Genomic DNA, 22,374 nt, shown 5'->3' with positions numbered 1-22,374 from the left:
ACTAACACTAACACTAGCACCAACACTAGCACTAACACTAACACTAGCACCAACACCAACACTAGCACTAACACTAGCACTAACACTAACACCAACACTAGCACCAACACTAGCACTAACACTAACACCTAGCACCAACACCAACACTAGCACCAACACTAGCACTAACACTAACACCAACACCAACACCAGCACTAAACACTAACACTACACCAACACCAACACTAGCACTAACACTAGCACTAACACTAACACTAGCACCAACACCAACACTAGCACTAACACTATCACTACACCAACACTAGCACTAACCCTAGCACTAACACTAGCACTAACACTAACACTAGCACTAACACCAACACTAACACTAGCACTAACACTAGCACTAACACTAGCACTAGCACTAACACTAGCACCAGCACTAACACTAACACTAGCACCAGCACTAACACTAGCACCAACACTAACACTAGTACTAACACTAGCACTAACACTAACACTACCACTAACACTAGCACCAACACTAGCACTAACACTAGCACCAACACGAGCACTAACACTAGCACTAACACTAGCACCAACACCAGCACCAACACTAGCACCAACACCAGCACCAACACCAGCACTAACACTAGCACCAACACCAGCACTAACACTAGCACCAACACTAGCACCAACACTAGCACCAACACTAACACTAGCACTAACACTAGCACTAGCACTAACACTAGCACTAACACTAGCACCAACACCAACACTAGCACTAACACTAGCACTAGCACCAACACCAGCACTAACACTAGCACTAACACTAGCACCAACACTAGCACCAACACTAGCACCAACACTAACACTAGCACTAACACCAGCACTAACACTAACACCAACACGAGCACTAACACTAGCACCAACACTAGCACCAGCACTAACACTAGCACTAACACTAGCACTAACACTAGCACTAACACTAGCACTAGCACTAACACCAGCACTAACACTAGCACTAACACTAGCACTAACACTAACACCAGCACTAACACTAGCACTAACACCAGCACTAACACCAGCACTAACACTAGCACTAATACTAGCACTAACACTAACACCAGCACTAACACCAGCACTAACACCAGCACTAACACTAGCACTAACACCAGCACTAACACCAGCACTAACACCAGCACTAACACTAGCACTAACACTAGCACTAACACCAGCACTAACACCAGCACTAACACCAACACTAGCACTAACACTAGCACTAACACTAGCACTAACACCAGCACTAACACCAGCACTAACACTAGCACAAACACCAGCACAAACACCAGCACTAACACCAGCACTAACACTAGCACTAACACCGGCACTAACACCAGCACTAACACTAGCACTAACACCAGCACTAACACCAGCACTAACACCAACACTAGCACTAACACTAGCACTAACACTAGCACTAGCACTAACACTAGCACTAACACTAGCACTAACACGAGCACTAACACTAGCACTAACACTAGCACTAACACCAGCACTAACACTAGCACTACCACTAGCACTAACACTAACACCAGCACTAACACTAACACTAGCACTAACACTAACACTAACACTCGCACTAACACCAGCACTAACACTAACACCAGCACTAACACTAGCACTAACACCAGCACTAACACTAACACCAGCACTAACACTAGCACTAACACTAACACTAACACTCGCACTAACACCAGCACTAACACTAACACCAGCACTAACACTAGCACTAACACCAGCACCAACACCAGCACCAACACTAACACTAGCACTAACACTAACACCAGCACTAACACTAACACTAACACCAGCACTAACACCAGCACCAACACTAACACCAGCACTAACACCAGCACTAACACCAGCACCAACACTAACACTAGCACTAACACTAACACCAGCACCAACACTAACACTAGCACTAACACCAGCACCAACACTAACACTAACACCAGCACTAACACCAGCACCAACACTAACACTAACACCAGCACTAACACTAGCACTAACACTAGCACTAACACCAGCACCAACACTAACACTAACACTAGCACTAACACTAGCACTAACACTAGCACTAACACTAACACCAGCACCAACACTAACACTAAAACCAGCACCAACACTAACACTAACACCAGCACTAACACCAGCACCAACACTAACACTAACACCGGCACTAACACTAGCACTAGCACTAACACTAGCACTAACCCTAACACTAGAACTAACACCAGCACTAGCACTAACACTAGCACTAACAATAGCACTAACACTAGCTCTAGCACTAACACTAGCACTAACACTAACGCTAGCACTAACACCAGCACTAACACTAGCACTAACACTAGCACTAACACCAGCACTAACACTAGCTCTAGCACTAAGACTAGCACTAACACTAACGCTAGCACTAACACTAGCACTAACACTAACACCAGCACTAACACTAGCACTAACACCAGCACTAACACTAGCACTAACACTAGCACTAACACCAGCACTAACACTAGCACTAACACTAACAGTAACACTAGCACTAACACTAGCACTAACACTAGCACTAGCACCAACACCAGCACCAACACCAGCACCAACACCAGCACCAACACCAGCACTAACACCAACACTAACACTAGCACTAACACTAGCACTAACACTAGCACTAACACCAGCACCAACACTAACACTAGCACTAACACTAACGCTAGTACCAACAATAGCACCAACACCAGCACCAGCACTAACACTAGCAACAGCACTAACACTAGCACTAACACTAGCACTAACACTAGCACCAGCACTAGCACTAACACTAGCACCAACACCAGCACTAACACTAGCACTAACACTAGCACTAACACTAGCACTAACACTAGCACTAACACTAACACTAGCACTAACACCGGCACTAACACTAGCACTAACACTAGCACTAACACTAGCACTAGCACCAGCACTAGCACTAGCACTAACACCAACACTAACACTAGCACTAACACCAGCACTAACACTAGCACTAACACTAACACCAGCACTAGCACTAGCACTAACACCAACACTAACACTAGCACTAACACCAGCACTAACACTAACACTAGCACTAACACTAGCACTAACACTAGCACCAACACTAGCACTAACACTAGCACTAACACCGGCACTAACACTAGCACTAACACTAGCACTAACACTAACACTAGCACCAGCACTAGCACTAGCACTAACACCAACACTAACATTAGCACTAACACCAGCACTAGCACTAGCACTAACACCAACACTAACACTAGCACTAACACCAGCACTAACACTAGCACTAACACTAGCACTAGCACTAACACTAACACTAGCACTAACACTAGCACTAACACCGGCACTAACACTAGCACTAACACTAGCACTAACACTAGCACTAGCACCAGCACTAGCACTAACACTAACACTAAAACTCGCACTAACACCAGCACTAACACTAACACCAGCACTAACACTAGCACTAACACCAGCACTAACACTAACACCAGCACTAACACTAGCACTAACACTAGCACTAACACTAGCACTAACACTAGCACTAGCACCAACACCAGCACCAACACCAGCACCAGCACCAACACCAGCACTAACACTAGCACTAACACTAACACCAGCACTAACACTAACACCAGCACTAACACCAGCACCAACACTAACACCAGCACTAACACCAGCACTAACACCAGCACCAACACTAACACTAGCACTAACACTAACACTAACACCAGCACTAACACTAGCACTAACACTAGCACTAACACCAGCACCAACACTAACACTAGCACTAACACTAGCACTAACACTAGCACTAACACCAGCACCAACACTAACACTAACACCAGCACCAACACTAACACTAACACCAGCACTAACACCAGCACCAACACTAACACTAACACCAGCACTAACACTAGCACTAGCACTAACACTAACACTAGCACTAACCCTAACACTAGCACTAACACCAGCACTAGCACTAACACTAGCACTAACACTAGCACTAACACTAGCTCTAGCACTACCACTAGCACTAACACTAACGCTAGCACTAACACCAGCACTAACACTAACACTAGCACTAACACCAGCACTAACACTAGCTCTAGCACTAACACTAGCACTAACACTAACGCTAGCACTAACACTAGCACTAACACTAACACCAGCACTAACACTAGCACTAACACCAGCACTAACACTAGCACTAGCACCAACACTAACACTAGCACTAGCACTAACACTAGCACTAGCACTAACACTAGCACTAACACTAGCACTAACACTAACACTAGCACTAACACTAGCACTAGCACCAACACTAGCACTAGCACTAGCACCAACACTAACACTAGCACTAACACTAGCACTAACACTAGCACTAGCACCAACACTAGCACTAACACTAGCACTAGCACTAACACTAGCACTAACACTAACACTAACACCAACACTAACACTAGCACTAGCACCAACACGAGCACTAACACCAGCACTAACACTAGCACTAACACCAGCACTAACACTAGCACTAACACCAGCACTAACACTAGCACCAACACGAGCACTAACACTAGCACCAACACTAGCACCAGCACTAACACTAGCACTAACACTAGCACTAACACTAGCACTAACACTAGCACTAACACCAGCACTAACACTAGCACTAACACTAGCACTAACACTAACACCAGCACTAACACTAGCACTAACACCAGCACTAACACCAGCACTAACACTAGCACTAATACTAGCACTAACACTAACACCAGCACTAACACCAGCACTAACACTAGCACTAACACTAGCACTAACACCAGCACTAACACCAGCACTAACACCAACACTAGCACTAACACTAGCACTAACACTAGCACTAACACCAGCACTAACACCAGCACTAACACTAGCACTAACACCAGCACAAACACCAGCACTAACACCAGCACTAACACTAGCACTAACACCGGCACTAACACCAGCACTAACACTAGCACTAACACCAGCACTAACACCAGCACTAACACCAACACTAGCACTAACACTAGCACTAGCACTAACACTAGCACTAACACTAGCACTAACATGAGCACTAACACTAGCACTAACACTAGCACTAACACCAGCACTAACACTAGCACTACCACTAGCACTAACACTAACACCAGCACTAACACTAACACTAGCACTAACACTAACACTAACACTCGCACTAACACCAGCACTAACACTAACACCAGCACTAACACTAGCACTAACACCAGCACTAACACTAACACCAGCACTAACACTAGCACTAACACTAACACTCGCACTAACACCAGCACTAACACTAACACCAGCACTAACACTAGCACTAACACCAGCACCAACACCAGCACCAACACTAACACTAGCACTAACACTAACACCAGCACTAACACTAACACTAACACCAGCACTAACACCAGCACCAACACTAACACCAGCACTAACACCAGCACTAACACCAGCACCAACACTAACACTAGCACTAACACTAACACCAGCACCAACACTAACACTAGCACTAACACCAGCACCAACACTAACACTAACACCAGCACTAACACCAGCACCAACACTAACACTAACACCAGCACTAACACTAACACTAGCACTAACACTAGCACTAACACCAGCACCAACACTAACACTAACACTAGCACTAACACTAGCACTAACACTAGCACTAACACTAACACCAGCACCAACACTAACACTAAAACCAGCACCAACACTAACACTAACACCAGCACTAACACCAGCACCAACACTAACACTAACACCGGCACTAACACTAGCACTAGCACTAACACTAGCACTAACCCTAACACTAGCACTAACACCAGCACTAGCACTAACACTAGCACTAACACTAGCACTAACACTAGCTCTAGCACTAACACTAGCACTAACACTAACGCTAGCACTAACACCAGCACTAACACTAGCACTAACACTAGCACTAACACCAGCACTAACACTAGCTCTAGCACTAAGACTAGCACTAACACTAACGCTAGCACTAACACTAGCACTAACACTAACACCAGCACTAACACTAGCACTAACACCAGCACTAACACTAGCACTAACACTAGCACTAACACCAGCACTAACACTAGCACTAACACTAACAGTAACACTAGCACTAACACTAGCACTAACACTAGCACTAGCACCAACACCAGCACCAACACCAGCACCAACACCAGCACCAACACCAGCACTAACACCAACACTAACACTAGCACTAACACTAGCACTAACACTAGCACTAACACCAGCACCAACACTAACACTAGCACTAACACTAACGCTAGTACCAACAATAGCACCAACACCAGCACCAGCACTAACACTAGCAACAGCACTAACACTAGCACTAACACTAGCACTAACACTAGCACCAGCACTAGCACTAACACTAGCACCAACACCAGCACTAACACTAGCACTAACACTAGCACTAACACTAGCACTAACACTAGCACTAACACCAACACTAACACTAGCACTAACACCAGCACTAACACTAGCACTAACACTAACACCAGCACTAGCACTAGCACTAACACCAACACTAACACTAGCACTAACACCAGCACTAACACTAACACTAGCACTAACACTAGCACTAACACTAGCACCAACACTAGCACTAACACTAGCACTAACACCGGCACTAACACTAGCACTAACACTAGCACTAACACTAACACTAGCACCAGCACTAGCACTAGCACTAACACCAACACTAACACTAGCACTAACACCAGCACTAGCACTAGCACTAACACCAACACTAACACTAGCACTAACACCAGCACTAACACTAGCACTAACACTAGCACTAGCACTAACACTAACACTAGCACTAACACTAGCACTAACACCGGCACTAACACTAGCACTAACACTAGCACTAACACTAGCACTAGCACCAGCACTAGCACTAACACTAACACTAAAACTCGCACTAACACCAGCACTAACACTAACACCAGCACTAACACTAGCACTAACACCAGCACTAACACTAACACCAGCACTAACACTAGCACTAACACTAGCACTAACACTAGCACTAGCACCAACACCAGCACCAACACCAGCACCAACACCAGCACCAACACCAGCACTAACACTAGCACTAACACTAACACCAGCACTAACACTAACACCAGCACTAACACCAGCACCAACACTAACACCAGCACTAACACCAGCACTAACACCAGCACCAACACTAACACTAGCACTAACACTAACACCAGCACTAACACTAGCACTAACACTAGCACTAACACCAGCACCAACACTAACACTAACACTAGCACTAACACTAGCACTAACACTAGCACTAACACCAGCACCAACACTAACACTAACACCAGCACCAACACTAACACTAACACCAGCACTAACACCAGCACCAACACTAACACTAACACCAGCACTAACACTAGCACTAGCACTAACACTAACACTAGCACTAACCCTAACACTAGCACTAACACCAGCACTAGCACTAACACTAGCACTAACACTAGCACTAACACTAGCTCTAGCACTACCACTAGCACTAACACTAACGCTAGCACTAACACCAGCACTAACACTAACACTAGCACTAACACCAGCACTAACACTAGCTCTAGCACTAACACTAGCACTAACACTAGCACTAACACTAACACCAGCACTAACACTAGCACTAACACCAGCACTAACACTAGCACTAGCACCAACACTAACACTAGCACTAGCACTAACACTAGCACTAGCACTAACACTAGCACTAACACTAGCACTAACACTAACACTAGCACTAACACTAGCACTAGCACCAACACTAGCACTAACACTAACACCAACACTAGCACTAACACTAACACTAGCACCAACACTAACACTAGCACCAACACTAACACCAACACTAGCACCAACACCAACACTAGCACTAACACTAACACCAACACTAACACTAACACCAACACTAACACTAGCACCAACACTAACACTAGCACCAACACTAACACTAACACCAACACTAGCACTAACACTAGCACTAACACTAACACTAGCACCAACACCAACACTAGCACTAACACTAACACTAGCACCAACACCAACACTAGCACTAACACTAGCACTAACACTAACACTAGCACCAACACCAACACTAGCACTAACACTAACACTAGCACCAACACCAACACTAGCACCAACACTAGCACTAACACTAACACCAACACCAACACCAACACTAGCACTAACACTAACACTAGCACCAACACCAACACTAGCACTAACACTAGCACTAACACTAACACTAGCACTAACACCAACACTAACACTAGCACTAACACTAGCACTAGCACTAACACTAGCACCAGCACTAACACTAACACTAGCACCAGCACTAACACTAGCACCAACACTAACACTAGTACTAACACTAGCACCAACACTAACACTACCACTAACACTAGCACCAACACTAGCACTAACACTAACACTAGCACCAACACGAGCACTAACACTAGCACTAACACTAGCACCAACACCAGCACCAACACTAGCACCAACACCAGCACCAACACCAACACCAGCACTAACACTAGCACTAGCACCAACACCAGCACTAACACTAGCACCAACACTAGCACCAACACTAGCACCAACACTAACACTAGCACTAACACTAGCACTAGCACTAACACTAGCACTAACACTAGCACCAACACCAACACTAGCACTAACACTAGCACTAGCACCAACACCAGCACTAACACTAGCACTAACACTAGCACCAACACTAGCACCAACACTAGCACCAACACTAACACTAGCACCAACACCAGCACTAACACTAGCACCAACACTAGCACTAACACTAGTACCAACACGAGCACTAACACTAGCACTAACACTAGCACCAACACCAGCACTAACACTAGCACCAACACCAACACTAACACTAGCACTAACACTAGCACCAACACTAACACTAGCACTAACACTAGCACTAACACTAGCACCAACACTAGCACTAACACTAGCACTAACACTAGCATCAACACTAGCACTAACACTAGCACCAACACGAGCACTAACACTAGCACTAACACCAGCACTAACACTAGCACTAACACTAGCACCAACACGAGCACTAACACCAGCACTAACACTAGCACTAACACCAGCACTAACACTAGCACTAACACCAGCACTAACACTAGCACCAACACCAGCACTAACACTAGCACTAACACTAGCACTAACACTAGCACTAACACTAGCACCAGCACTAACACTAGCACTAACACTAGCACTAACACTAGCACTAACACCAGCACTAACACTAGCACTAGCACTAACACCAGCACTAACACCAGCACTAACACTAGCACTAACACTAGCACTAACACTAACACCAGCACTAACACTAGCACTAACACCAGCACTAACACCAGCACTAACACTAGCACTAATACTAGCACTAACACTAACACCAGCACTAACACCAGCACTAACACCAGCACTAACACCAGCACTAACACCAGCACTAACACTAGCACTAACACTAGCACTAACACCAGCACTAACACCAGCACTAACACCAACACTAGCACTAACACTAGCACTAGCACTAACACTAGCACTAACACCAGCACTAACACCAGCACTAACACTAGCACTAACACTAGCACTAACACTAACACCAGCACTAACACCAGCACTAACACCAGCACTAACACCAGCACTAACACCAGCACTAACACCAACACTAGCACTAACACTAGCACTAACACTAGCACTAGCACAAACACTAGCACTAACACTAGCACTAACACCAGCACTAACACTAGCACTACCACTAGCACTAACACTAACACCAGCACTAACACTAGCACTAACACTAACACCAGCACTAACACTAGCACTAACACCAGCACAACACTAACCCCAGCACTAACACTAGCACTAACACTAACACTAACACTCGCACTAACACCAGCACTAACACTAACACCAGCACTAACACTAGCACTAACACCAGCACTAACACTAACACCAGCACTAACACTAGCACTAACACTAACACTAGCACTAACACTAGCACTAACACTAGCACTAGCACCAACACCAGCACCAACACCAGCACCAACACCAGCACCAACACCAGCACCAACACTAACACTAGCACTAACACTAACACCAGCACTAACACTAACACCAGCACTAACACCAGCACCAACACTAACACCAGCACTAACACCAGCACCAACACTAACACTAGCACTAACACTAGCACTAACACTAGCACTAATACTAACACCAGCACCAACACTAACACTAGCACTAACACCAGCACCAACACTAACACTAACACCAGCACTAACACCAGCACCAACACTAACACTAACACCAGCACCAACACTAACACTAAAACCAGCACCAACACTAACACTAACACCAGCACTAACACCAGCACCAACACTAACACTAACACCGGCACTAACACTAGCACTAGCACTAACACTAGCACTAACCCTAACACTAACACCAGCACTAGCACTAACACTAGCACTAACACTAGCACTAACACTAGCTCTTGCACTAACACTAGCACTAACACTAACGCTAGCACTAACACCAGCACTAACACTAGCACTAACACTAACACTAGCACTAACACCAGCACTAGCACTAACACTAGCACTAACACTAGCACTAACACTAGCTCTAGCACTAACACTAGCACTAACACTAACGCTAGCACTAACACCAGCACTAACACTAGCACTAACACTAGCACTAACACCAGCACTAACACTAGCTCTAGCACTAACACTAGCACTAACACTAACGCTAGCACTAACACCAGCACTAACACTAGCACTAACACCAGCACTAACACTAGCACTAACACTAGCACTAACACCAGCACTAACACTAGCACTAACACTAACAGTAACACTAGCACTAACACTAGCACTAACACTAGCACTAGCACCAACACCAGCACCAACACCAGCACCAACACCAGCACTAACACCAGCACCAACACTAACACTAGCACTAACACTAGCACTAACACTAGCACTAACACCAGCACCAACACTAACACTAGCACTAACACTAACGCTAGTACCAACAATAGCACCAACACCAGCACCAGCACTAACACTAGCAACAGCACTAACACTAGCACTAACACTAGCACTAACACTAGCACCAGCACTAGCACTAACACTAGCACCAACACCAGCACTAACACTAGCACTAACACTAGCACTAACACTAGCACTAACACTAACACTAGCACTAACACTAGCACTAACACCGGCACTAACACTAGCACTAACACTAGCACTAACACTAACACTAGCACTAGCACCAGCACTAGCACTAGCACTAACACCAACACTAACACTAGCACTAACACCAGCACTAACACTAGCACTAACACTAACACCAGCACTAGCACTAGCACTAACACCAACACTAACACTAGCACTAACACCAGCACTAACACTAACACTAGCACTAACACTAGCACTAACACTAGCACTAACACCGGCACTAACACTAGCACTAACACTAGCACTAACACTAGCACTAGCACCAGCACTAGCACTAGCACTAACACCAACACTAACACTAGCACTAACACCAGCACTAGCACTAACACCAACACTAACACTAGCACTAACACCAGCACTAACACTAACACTAGCACTAACACTAGCACTAGCACTAACACTAGCACTAACACTAGCACTAACACCGGCACTAACACTAGCACTAACACTAGCACTAACACTAGCACTAGCACCAGCACTAGCACTAACACTAACACCAGCACTAGCACTAACACTAACACTAGCACTAACACTAACACTAACACCAGCACTAACACTAACACTAGCACTAACACTAGCACTAACACTAGCACTAACACCGGCACTAACACTAGCACTAACACTAGCACTAACACTAGCACCAGCACTAGCACTAGCACTAACACCAACACTAGCACTAACACCAGCACTAACACTAGCACTAACACTAGCACTAACACTAACACCAGCACTAGCACTAGCACTAACACCAACACTAACACTAGCACTAACACCAGCACTAACACTAACACTAGCACTAACACTAGCACTAACACTAGCACCAACACTAGCACTAACACTAGCACTAACACCGGCACTAACACTAGCACTAACACTAGCACTAACACTAGCACTAGCACCAGCACTAGCACTAGCACTAACACCAACACTAACACCAGCACTAACACCAGCACTAGCACTAGCACTAACACCAACACTAGCACTAACACTAGCACTAACACTAACACTAGCACTAACACCAACACTAACACTAGCACTAACACTAGCACTAACACTAGCACTAGCACTAACACTAGCACCAACACTAGCACTAACACTAGCACCAACACTAGCACCAACACTAGCACTAGCACTAAGACTAGCACTAACACCAGCACTAACACTAGCACTAACACCAGCACTAACACTAGCACCAACACTAGCACTAACACTAGCACCAACACTAGCACCAACACTAGCACTAACACTAGCACTAACACTAACACCAGCACTAACACTAGCACTAACACTAGCACTAGCACCAGCACTAGCACTAGCACTAACACCAACACTAGCACTAACACCAGCACTAACACTAGCACTAACACTAGCACTAACACTAGCACTAACACCAGCACTAACACTAGCACTAACACTAACACCAGCACTAGCACTAACACCAACACTAACACTAGCACTAACACCAGCACTAACACTAGCACTAGCACTAACACTAGCACCAACACTAGCACTAACACTAGCACTAGCACTAACACTAGCACTAACACTAGCACTAACACTAACACCAGCACTAACACAAACACTAGCACTAACACTAGCACTAACACTAGCACCAACACTAGCACTAACACTAGCACTAACACTAACACTAGCACTAACACCAACACTAACACTAGCACTAACACTAGCACTAACACTAGCACTAGCACTAACACTAGCACCAACACTAGCACTAACACTAGCACCAACACTAGCACCAACACTAGCACTAGCACTAAGACTAGCACTAACACCAGCACTAACACTAGCACTAACACCAGCACTAACACTAGCACCAACACTAGCACTAACACTAGCACCAACACTAGCACCAACACTAGCACCAACACTAGCACTAACACTAGCACCAGCACTAGCACTAAGACTAGCACTAACACCAGCACTAACACTAGCACTAACACCAGCACTAACACTAGCACTAACACTAGCACTAACACTAGCACTAACACCAGCACTAACACTAGCACTAGCACTAACACTAGCACCAACACTAGCACCAACACTAGCACTAACACTAACACTAGCACCAACACTAGCACCAACACTAGCACTAGCACTAACACTAGCACTAACACTAGCACTAACACTAGCACTAGCACCAACACTAGCACTAACACTAGCACTAGCACCAGCACTAGCACTAGCACTAACACTAGCACTAACACTAGCACTAACACTAGCACCAGCACTAGCACTAACACTAACACTAGCACCAACACTAGCACTAACACTAGCACTAGCACCAGCACTAGCACCAGCACTAGCACTAGCACTAACACTAGCACTAACACTAGCACTAACACTAGCACTAACACTAGCACTAACACTAGCACCAACACGAGCACTAACACTAGCACCAACACTAGCACCAACACTAACACTAGCACCAACACTAGCACTAACACTAGCACTAACACTAGCACTAGCACCAACACTAGCACCAACACTAGCACTAACACTAGCACTAACACTAGCACTAGCACCAACACTAGCACCAACACTAGCACTAGCACCAACACTAGCACCAACACTAGCACTAACACTAACACTAGCACTAACACTAGCACCAACACTAGCACTAACACTAGCACTAACACTAGCACTAACACTAGCACTAACACTAGCACCAACACGAGCACTAACACTAGCACTAACACTAGCACCAACACTAGCACCAACACTAGCACTAGCACCAACACTAGCACCAGCACTAGCACTAACACTAACACTAGCACTAACACTAGCACTAACACTAGCACCAGCACTAACACTAGCACCAACACTAGCACCAACACTAGCACTAACACTAGCACTAACACTAGCACCAACACTAGCACCAGCACTAACACTAGCACTAACACTAGCACCAACACTAGCACCAACACTAGCACCAGCACTAACACTAGCACCAACACCAGCACCAACACTAGCACCAGCACTAACACTAGCACCAACACCAGCACCAACACTAGCACCAGCACTAACACTAGCACCAACACCAGCACTAACACTAGCACCAACACTAGCACCAACACTAGCACCAGCACTAACACCAGCACCAACACTAGCACTAACACTAGCACCAGCACTAACACTAGCACCAACACTAGCACCAACACTAGCACCAGCACTAACACTAGCACCAACACCAGCACTAACACTAGCACCAACACTAGCACCAACACTAGCACCAGCACTAACACCAGCACCAACACTAGCACCAACACTAGCACCAGCACCAACACTAGCACCAACACTAGCACCAACACTAGCACCAGCACTAACACTAGCACCAACACCAGCACCAACACTAGCACCAGCACTAACACTAGCACCAACACTAGCACCAGCACTAACACTAGCACCAACACTAGCACCAACACTAGCACCAGCACTAACACCAGCACCAACACTAGCACTAACACTAGCACCAGCACTAACACTAGCACCAACACTAGCACCAACACTAGCACCAGCACTAACACTAGCACCAACACTAGCACCAACACTAGCACCAACACTAGCACCAGCACTAACACTAGCACCAACACTAGCACCAACACTAGCACCAGCACTAACACCAGCACCAACACCAGCACTAACACTAGCACCAGCACTAACACTAGCACCAACACTAGCACCAACACTAGCACCAGCACCAACACTAGCACCAACACCAGCACTAACACTAGCACCAGTACTAACACTAGCACCAACACTAGCACCAACACTAGCACCAGCACCAACACTAGCACCAACACTAGCACCAACACTAGCACCAGCACTAACACTAGCACCAACACCAGCACTAACACTAGCACCAGCACTAACACTAGCACCAACACCAGTACCAACACTAGCACCAGCACTAACACTAGCACCAACACCACCACCACTAACACTAGCACCAGCACTAACACTAACACCAACACGAGCACTAACACTAGCACTAACACTAGCACCAACACTAGCACCAACACTAGCACCAACACTAGCACCAGCACTAACACTAGCACCAACACTAGCACTAACACTAGCACTAACACTAGCACTAACACTAACACCAGCACTAGCACCAGCACTAGCACTAACACTAGCACTAACACCAGCACTAAGACGAGCACTAACACCACCACTAACACTAGCACCAACACTAGCACTAACACTAGCACCAACACTAGCACCAGCACTAACACTAGCACTAACACCAGCACTAACACTAGTACCAACACTAGCACCAACACTAGCACCAACACTAGCACTAACACTAGCACCAACACTAGCACTAACACTAGTACCAGCACTAACACTAACACCAGCACTAACACTAGCACCAACACTAGCACCAGCACTAACACTAACACCAGCACTAACACTAGCACCAACACTAGCACTAACACTAGCACCAACACTAGCACCAACACTAGCACCAGCAATAACACTAACACTAGCACTAACACTAGCACCAACACTAGTACCAGCAATAACACTAACACTAGCACTAACACTAGCACTAACACTAGCAGCAACACTAGCACTAACACTAGCACCAACACTAGCACCAACACTAGCACCAGCAATAACACTAACACCAACACTAGCACTAACACTAGCACTAACACTAGCACCAACACTAGCACCAACACGAGCACTAACACCAGCACTAGCGCCAGCCCCTTTGTCACCATGGCTCTCCCTCCCACTCTCCCTTTCTCAGCACGACTGCCCCCCACCCCACGTCTCCCCCCCCCACATCTCCGCCCCCCCCCCCCACGTCTCCCCCCCCAACGTCTCCCCCCCCCTACGTCTCCCCCCCCCACGTCTCCCTCCCCCCACCCATGTCTCCCCTCTCCACGTCTCCCTCCCCCCCCACGTCTCCCCCCCACGTCTCCCCCCCCCCCCTTGCGTGGTGTAATGGGGAGACACTGGGAGGCCGCGATACAGAGCCAGAGGCCAGAGAATCATCAATCACTCGCGGCACACGCTGCACTGACATTACACACACAGAACACACACCATATATATATACACACACACACCACACACACAGCACACACACACAGCACACACAGCACACACACACCACACACACAGCACACACAGCACACACACACCACACACACATCACACAACACACACCACACACACACCACACACAGCACACACACACACCACACACACACATACACACACACCATATATACACACACACACCACACACACACTACACACACACAACACACACCACACACACACCAAACACACACCACACACACCACACACACAGCACACACAGCACACACACCATACACACCATATATACACACACACCACACAACCACACACACACACCACACACACCACACACACCCCACACACACATACACACCACACACACCACGCACACATACACACCACACACACAGCTACACACCACACACACAGCACACACCACACACACACCACACACACCACACACACACACCACGCACACCACGCATACCACGCACACACCGCACACACCACACACACACCACACACACACACCACACACACATCACACCACACACAGACAAAGATCCCCCAGGTAGCCTCCACTGACCACTGGTCACTCATCCCCCTCGTGCCTGCACAGCGCACGAGAGGGATGGCTGATCAGCAGCACCACGACCGCCTTTGTCTCCCCAGCAGTGATGTTTTACCCATCACGCCAGGTGTGCATTCATGGCCGAGTCGACTTAAGGGAGGCCCAGGACCGGTTGAGATATTTGCCCCTGACGTTGTTTGTGAGCCGGGGATTGAACCCGAGTCGCCGGGTTCGTAACACGATGCGCTAACCACTGCGCCACCGATCCACACACGCGCACACACACGTGCACACGTTGCAGACGGCACACACCACACCATTGTAGAATGCCACGTCGTGAGCTATGGCCGTGCCACCCTGCGTGCTGTGTGTCACCCTGTGTGTCACCCTGCGTGCTGTGTGTTACCCTGTGTGTCACCCTGTGTGTCACCCTGTGTGCCACCCTGCGTGCCACCCTGTGTGTCACCCTGTGTGCTGTGCCACCCTGTGTGTCATCCTGTGTGTCACCCTGTGTACCACCCTGTGTGTCACTCTGTGTGTCACCCTGTGTGTCACCCTGTGTACCACCCTGTGTGTCACTCTGTGTGTCACCCTGTGTACCACCCTGTGTGTCACTCTGTGTGTCACCCTGTGTGCCACCCTGTGTGTCATCCTGTGTACCACCCTGTGTGTCACCCTGTGTGTCACCCTGTGTGTCACCCTGTGTGCTGTGTGTCACCCTGTGTACTACCCTGTGTGTCACCTTGTGTGTCACCCTGTGTACCACCCTGTGTGTCACTCTGTGTGTCACCCTGTGTGCCACCCTGTGTGCCACCCTGTGTGCCACCCTGTGTGTCACCCTGCGTGCTGTGTGTTACCCTGTGTGTCACCCTGTGTGTCACCCTGTGTGCCACCCTGTGTGCCACCCTGTGTGTCACCCTGTGTGTCACCCTGTGTGCCACCCTGTGTGCCACCCTGTGTGCCACCCTGTGTGCCACCCTGTGTGTCACCCTGCGTGCTGTGTGTTACCCTGTGTGTCACCCTGTGTGTCACCCTGTGTGCCACCCTGTGTGCCACCCTGTGTGCCACCCTGTGTGCCACCCTGTGTGTCACCCTGCGTGCTGTGTGTTACCCTGTGTGTTACCCTGTGTGTCACCCTGTGTGCCACCCTGTGTGCCACCTTGTGTGCCACCCTGTGTGCCACCCTGTGTGTCACCCTGCGTGCTGTGTGTTACCCTGTGTGTCACCCTGTGTGTCACCCTGTGTGCCACCCTGTGTGCCACCCTGTGTGCCACCCTGTGTGCCACCCTGTGTGCCACCCTGTGTGTCACCCTGCGTGCTGTGTGTTACCCTGTGTGTTACCCTGCGTGCTGTGTGTTACCCTATGTGTTACCCTGTGTGTCACCCTGTGTGCCACCCTGTGTGCCACCCTGTGTGCCACCCTGTGTGCCACCCTGTGTGCCACCCTGTGTGTCACCCTGCGTGCTGTGTGTTACCCTGTGTGTTACCCTGCGTGCTGTGTGTTACCCTATGTGTTACCCTGTGTGTCACCCTGTGTGCCACCCTATGTGTTACCCTGTGTGCCACCCTGTGTGCCACCCTGTGTGCTGTGTGTCACCCTGTGTGTCACCCTGTGTGCCACCTCGGAGAAGCGCTGCACGTCTTGGGTGAGGGTCCCGACGCGGCGCCACCTGAAGTGTCGCAGGAAGCGCGCGATGGCCGGGTTCACGGCGTTGTCCGAGGGCACCGTGCGCAGGAAGAAGGGGTACTTCTTCTTGTCCGCCAGCACCGGCGTCGTGGCCGCGAACGACAGCTGGGGGGGGGGGCACGGGGGGAGGGGGGGCATGGAGGGCACGGGGGAGGGGCACGTGGGGGACATGGGGGGCATGGGGGAGGGGGACACACACAGGGCACGTGAGGGGGGCATGTGGGAGGCACGGGGACATGTGGGGAGGGGGGGGGCACGTGGGAGGCACGGGGGCATGTGGGGAGGGGTGGCACACACGGGGGGGGGGCACATGGGGGACATGGGGGGCATGGGGGAGGGGGGCACACGCGGGGCACGCGGGGGGGGCATGTGGGGGGCACGGGGGGCATGAGGGCAAGGCACAGCACGCGATGTGTTATCGAGCGCCTAGTAAGTGATGCGTGGTGGTGCGTAGTGATGGTGGGGGTGGTGGTAGTGGGTGGTAGTGATGGTGGGGGGTGGGGGTGGTGGTAGTGGGTGGTAGTGATGGTGGGGGGTGGGGGTGGTGGTAGTGAGTGGTAGTGATGGTGGGGGGTGGGGGTGGTGGTAGTGGGTGGTAGTGATGGTGGGGGGTGGGGGTGGTGGTAGTGGGTGGTAGTGATGGTGGGGGGTGGGGGTGGTGGTAGTGAGTGGTAGTGATGGTGGGGGGTGGGGGTGGTGGTAGTGGGTGGTAGTGATGGTTGGGGGTGGGGGTGGTGGTAGTGGGTGGTAGTGATGGTGGGGGGTGGGGGTGGTGGGTGGAGATTAAGGCCTCGTTCACGCACTCACCGTCTCACTCACCCATTCACTCCCCTTACTGCCTCACCCACACACTCGCTCGGCCACTCATTGCCCCGTTCACCCACTCACTCGCACACTAAACTACCCACTCACCCACCCACTCAATCACTCACCCACTCAATCACACACTAAACTACCCACTCAACCTGCCACGCATCCATACCCATCCACGCCCACTCAGCCTCCCACCCACCCACTCACAGCTCACCCCTTCACACACACACACCACTCACTCACTAAACCACCCACTCACCCACCCACTCACTCACACCTCACCCCTTCACACACACACAAACCACTCACACACTCACCCACCCACTCACTCACACCTCACCCCTTCACACACACACACACCACCCACTCACTCACTAAACCACCCACTCACCCACCCACCCACTCACATCTCACCCCTTCATACACACACACACACCACTCACTCGCTAAACCACCCACTGACCCACCCACTCACACCTCACCCCTTCACACACACCACCCACTCACTCACCCACTAAACCGCCCACTCACCCACCCACTCACTCACCCACTAAACCGCCCACTCACCCAACCACCCACTCACAACTCACCCACTTAACGGACGCGTTCACCCCACGCTCTTTGACAGCTTTTGGGACTCATTACAACGCGCTGAGATTTCCCCAGAGAGAGAGAGAGGAGGAGGAGGAGAGGCAGCGTGGGAAGAGAGCGAGGAGAGAGGCAAATTGAGCTTGAGAGTGAGACAGAAGCAGAGAGAGAGACACACGGAGGAGAGTGTGAGATGTGAGAGAGGGACAGGGACAGGGTGAAGGATGGACGGGGAGAGAAATATGGGAGGGAGATTTGGGATGGAGGTGACGGGAAACAGGGATGGGAAAAGGGAGAGAAAGAGATGGTGAAAGGGGGGGGGGAGGTTTGGAGCTTGAGAGAGAGAGAGTGGGAGAGGATGGAGAGCCGGGGATGAGAGGGCGGAAGAGAGGGAAGGGGTAAGGAGAGCAGAACGTGAAATCTTTTGTGAAAATTTTCATTTTAAAGGGGGGGAGTTACATAAAGCAAAGCATTAAAAAAACCAAAAACGAAATGATGAACGAAGCAAAGTGCCGACTGCACCGAGCATCTTCTTGTTTCCTCTGATCGTAAAAAGGAAAGAGGGAGGGAGGGAAGGAGGAGAGAGCTGTAGACCCAGGGAGAGGGAGGAGAGAGAGACTGCGGGAGAGGGTAAGGTTCGAGGTGATAGGAGATAGGGATGGGAGGAACGAGGGAGGGAGTAACGGAGAGAGGAGAGAGAGAGAGAGCGGAAGACGACATTCAGGGATTGAGGGCGAGACAGGGAGAGGGGGCGGGTGGGGGGGATGAGGTGAAGCTGCTGATTTACGAAGGACATGGCCCAGATTTGGTGACGACGATGATGATGACGATGTCCTCAGAGGACGACATTGCCTCCCCAGTACATACATCATTATACATACACGCATACACACTACACTACACACACACGCGCACACACAAAGACAAAGATCCCCCGTATAGCCTATCAACAGACCGTTGGGGCAAGTGCTGTTGGCGAGCACCTATGAAGTCCGGCACGGGCACACAGCGGGTGGGTGGCCTGCACCACGCCAGACTCATCCTCCTCGTCACCCTCACCACCCTCACCACCCTCACCCGAATCCTTCCACACCCCGGCCACCCTCACCCACTCACCAACCCTCATCGCCCGGTGGGTGGGGGGGGGAATGGGGGTCGCGATTGATATCTGAGCGCGGTTTCTAATGCCGACTCTTTCATCTCCCGCGCGCGTGCGTGCGTATGAACACCCAGTGCGGTCGTGTACACTTCAGCGCTGGGAAGACAAAGGCGGCCCGGGGTGGCACCGGCCATCCACTCCATTGTGTGCCACAGTGCCGGCCTTCATAGGTGCTCACTAACAGCACTTGCCCCGAATGTCTGCGCAGGCTATAAGGGGGAGCTTTGTGTGTGTGCACTCGTGTGTGTTGGCCTTCATAGTCCACAATTTCGACCTTCATAGGCCGGCTACTCGCTAACAGCACTTGCCCCCACAGTCTGTTAAGGCTATACGGGGGATCTTTGTCTTTGTTGTATTCGCGCTGTGACGCGCACGGCGCTCCGTCTCTCACGCAGCGTGGCCCTTCGCACTCCTACCGCTGCCAGTTGTGGAAAGTCCACATTACTATGACGGGGGATGGCGGTGAGGGGGGGGCAGCAATTCTGATGTCTACGCACCGCACCAGGTAATCGTTTAAGGCTGAGTCGACCTAGGGTAGGCCCAGACAAGGTTCAAACATTCGCCACTGTCAGCTGCCGGGTTCGTAGCGCAGCGCGCTAACCACTGCGCCACCGCGCTCTGCAACACAAAGACAAATATCCTTCATATAGCCTCAACAGACTGTTGGGGCAAGTGCTGTTAGCGAGCACCTACGAAGGCCGGCACGGCACATGAGGGGGTGGGTAGCCAGCACCACGCCCGGCCGCCTTTGTCTCCCCAGTGGCGATGTTTACTACACACCGCACCAGGTACTCATTTGAGGCTGCGTCGACCTAGGGGAGGACCGGGACCGGCTCAGATAATCGTCACCGGTGGTGTTGGCCGTGTGCGAGAATCGAACTCGGCTCGCCGGGTTCGTAGCGCAGTGCGCTAACCGCTGTACCACCGCTCCCCCACACACGCGCTACCGCACGCGAACACACACACTCACAGCTACCGGATTATGAGACGCGCACCCTCCCCTCCC

General features: G+C 49.6%; 1 protein-coding gene across 1 annotated transcript in view; it reads right to left on the bottom strand.

Annotated features, from left to right (window-relative positions):
* Positions 1–22,374, bottom strand: part of LOC133358274 (tensin-2-like) — a 93,388-nt gene that overhangs the window by 62,038 nt on the left and 8,976 nt on the right. The window contains exon 3 of the mRNA XM_061576510.1: positions 18,743–18,913. Coding sequence (XP_061432494.1) covers positions 18,743–18,913 — 171 coding nt within the window. The remainder of the gene's footprint in view (positions 1–18,742; positions 18,914–22,374) is intronic.

This window comes from Lethenteron reissneri, chromosome 61, assembly GCF_015708825.2.
Source record: "Lethenteron reissneri isolate LAM-NWPU_2019-01 chromosome 61, ASM1570882v1, whole genome shotgun sequence".
In the NCBI taxonomy this organism is placed as follows: Eukaryota; Metazoa; Chordata; class Hyperoartia; order Petromyzontiformes; family Petromyzontidae; genus Lethenteron; species Lethenteron reissneri.
This window is presented reverse-complemented; position numbering and strand designations above follow the sequence as displayed.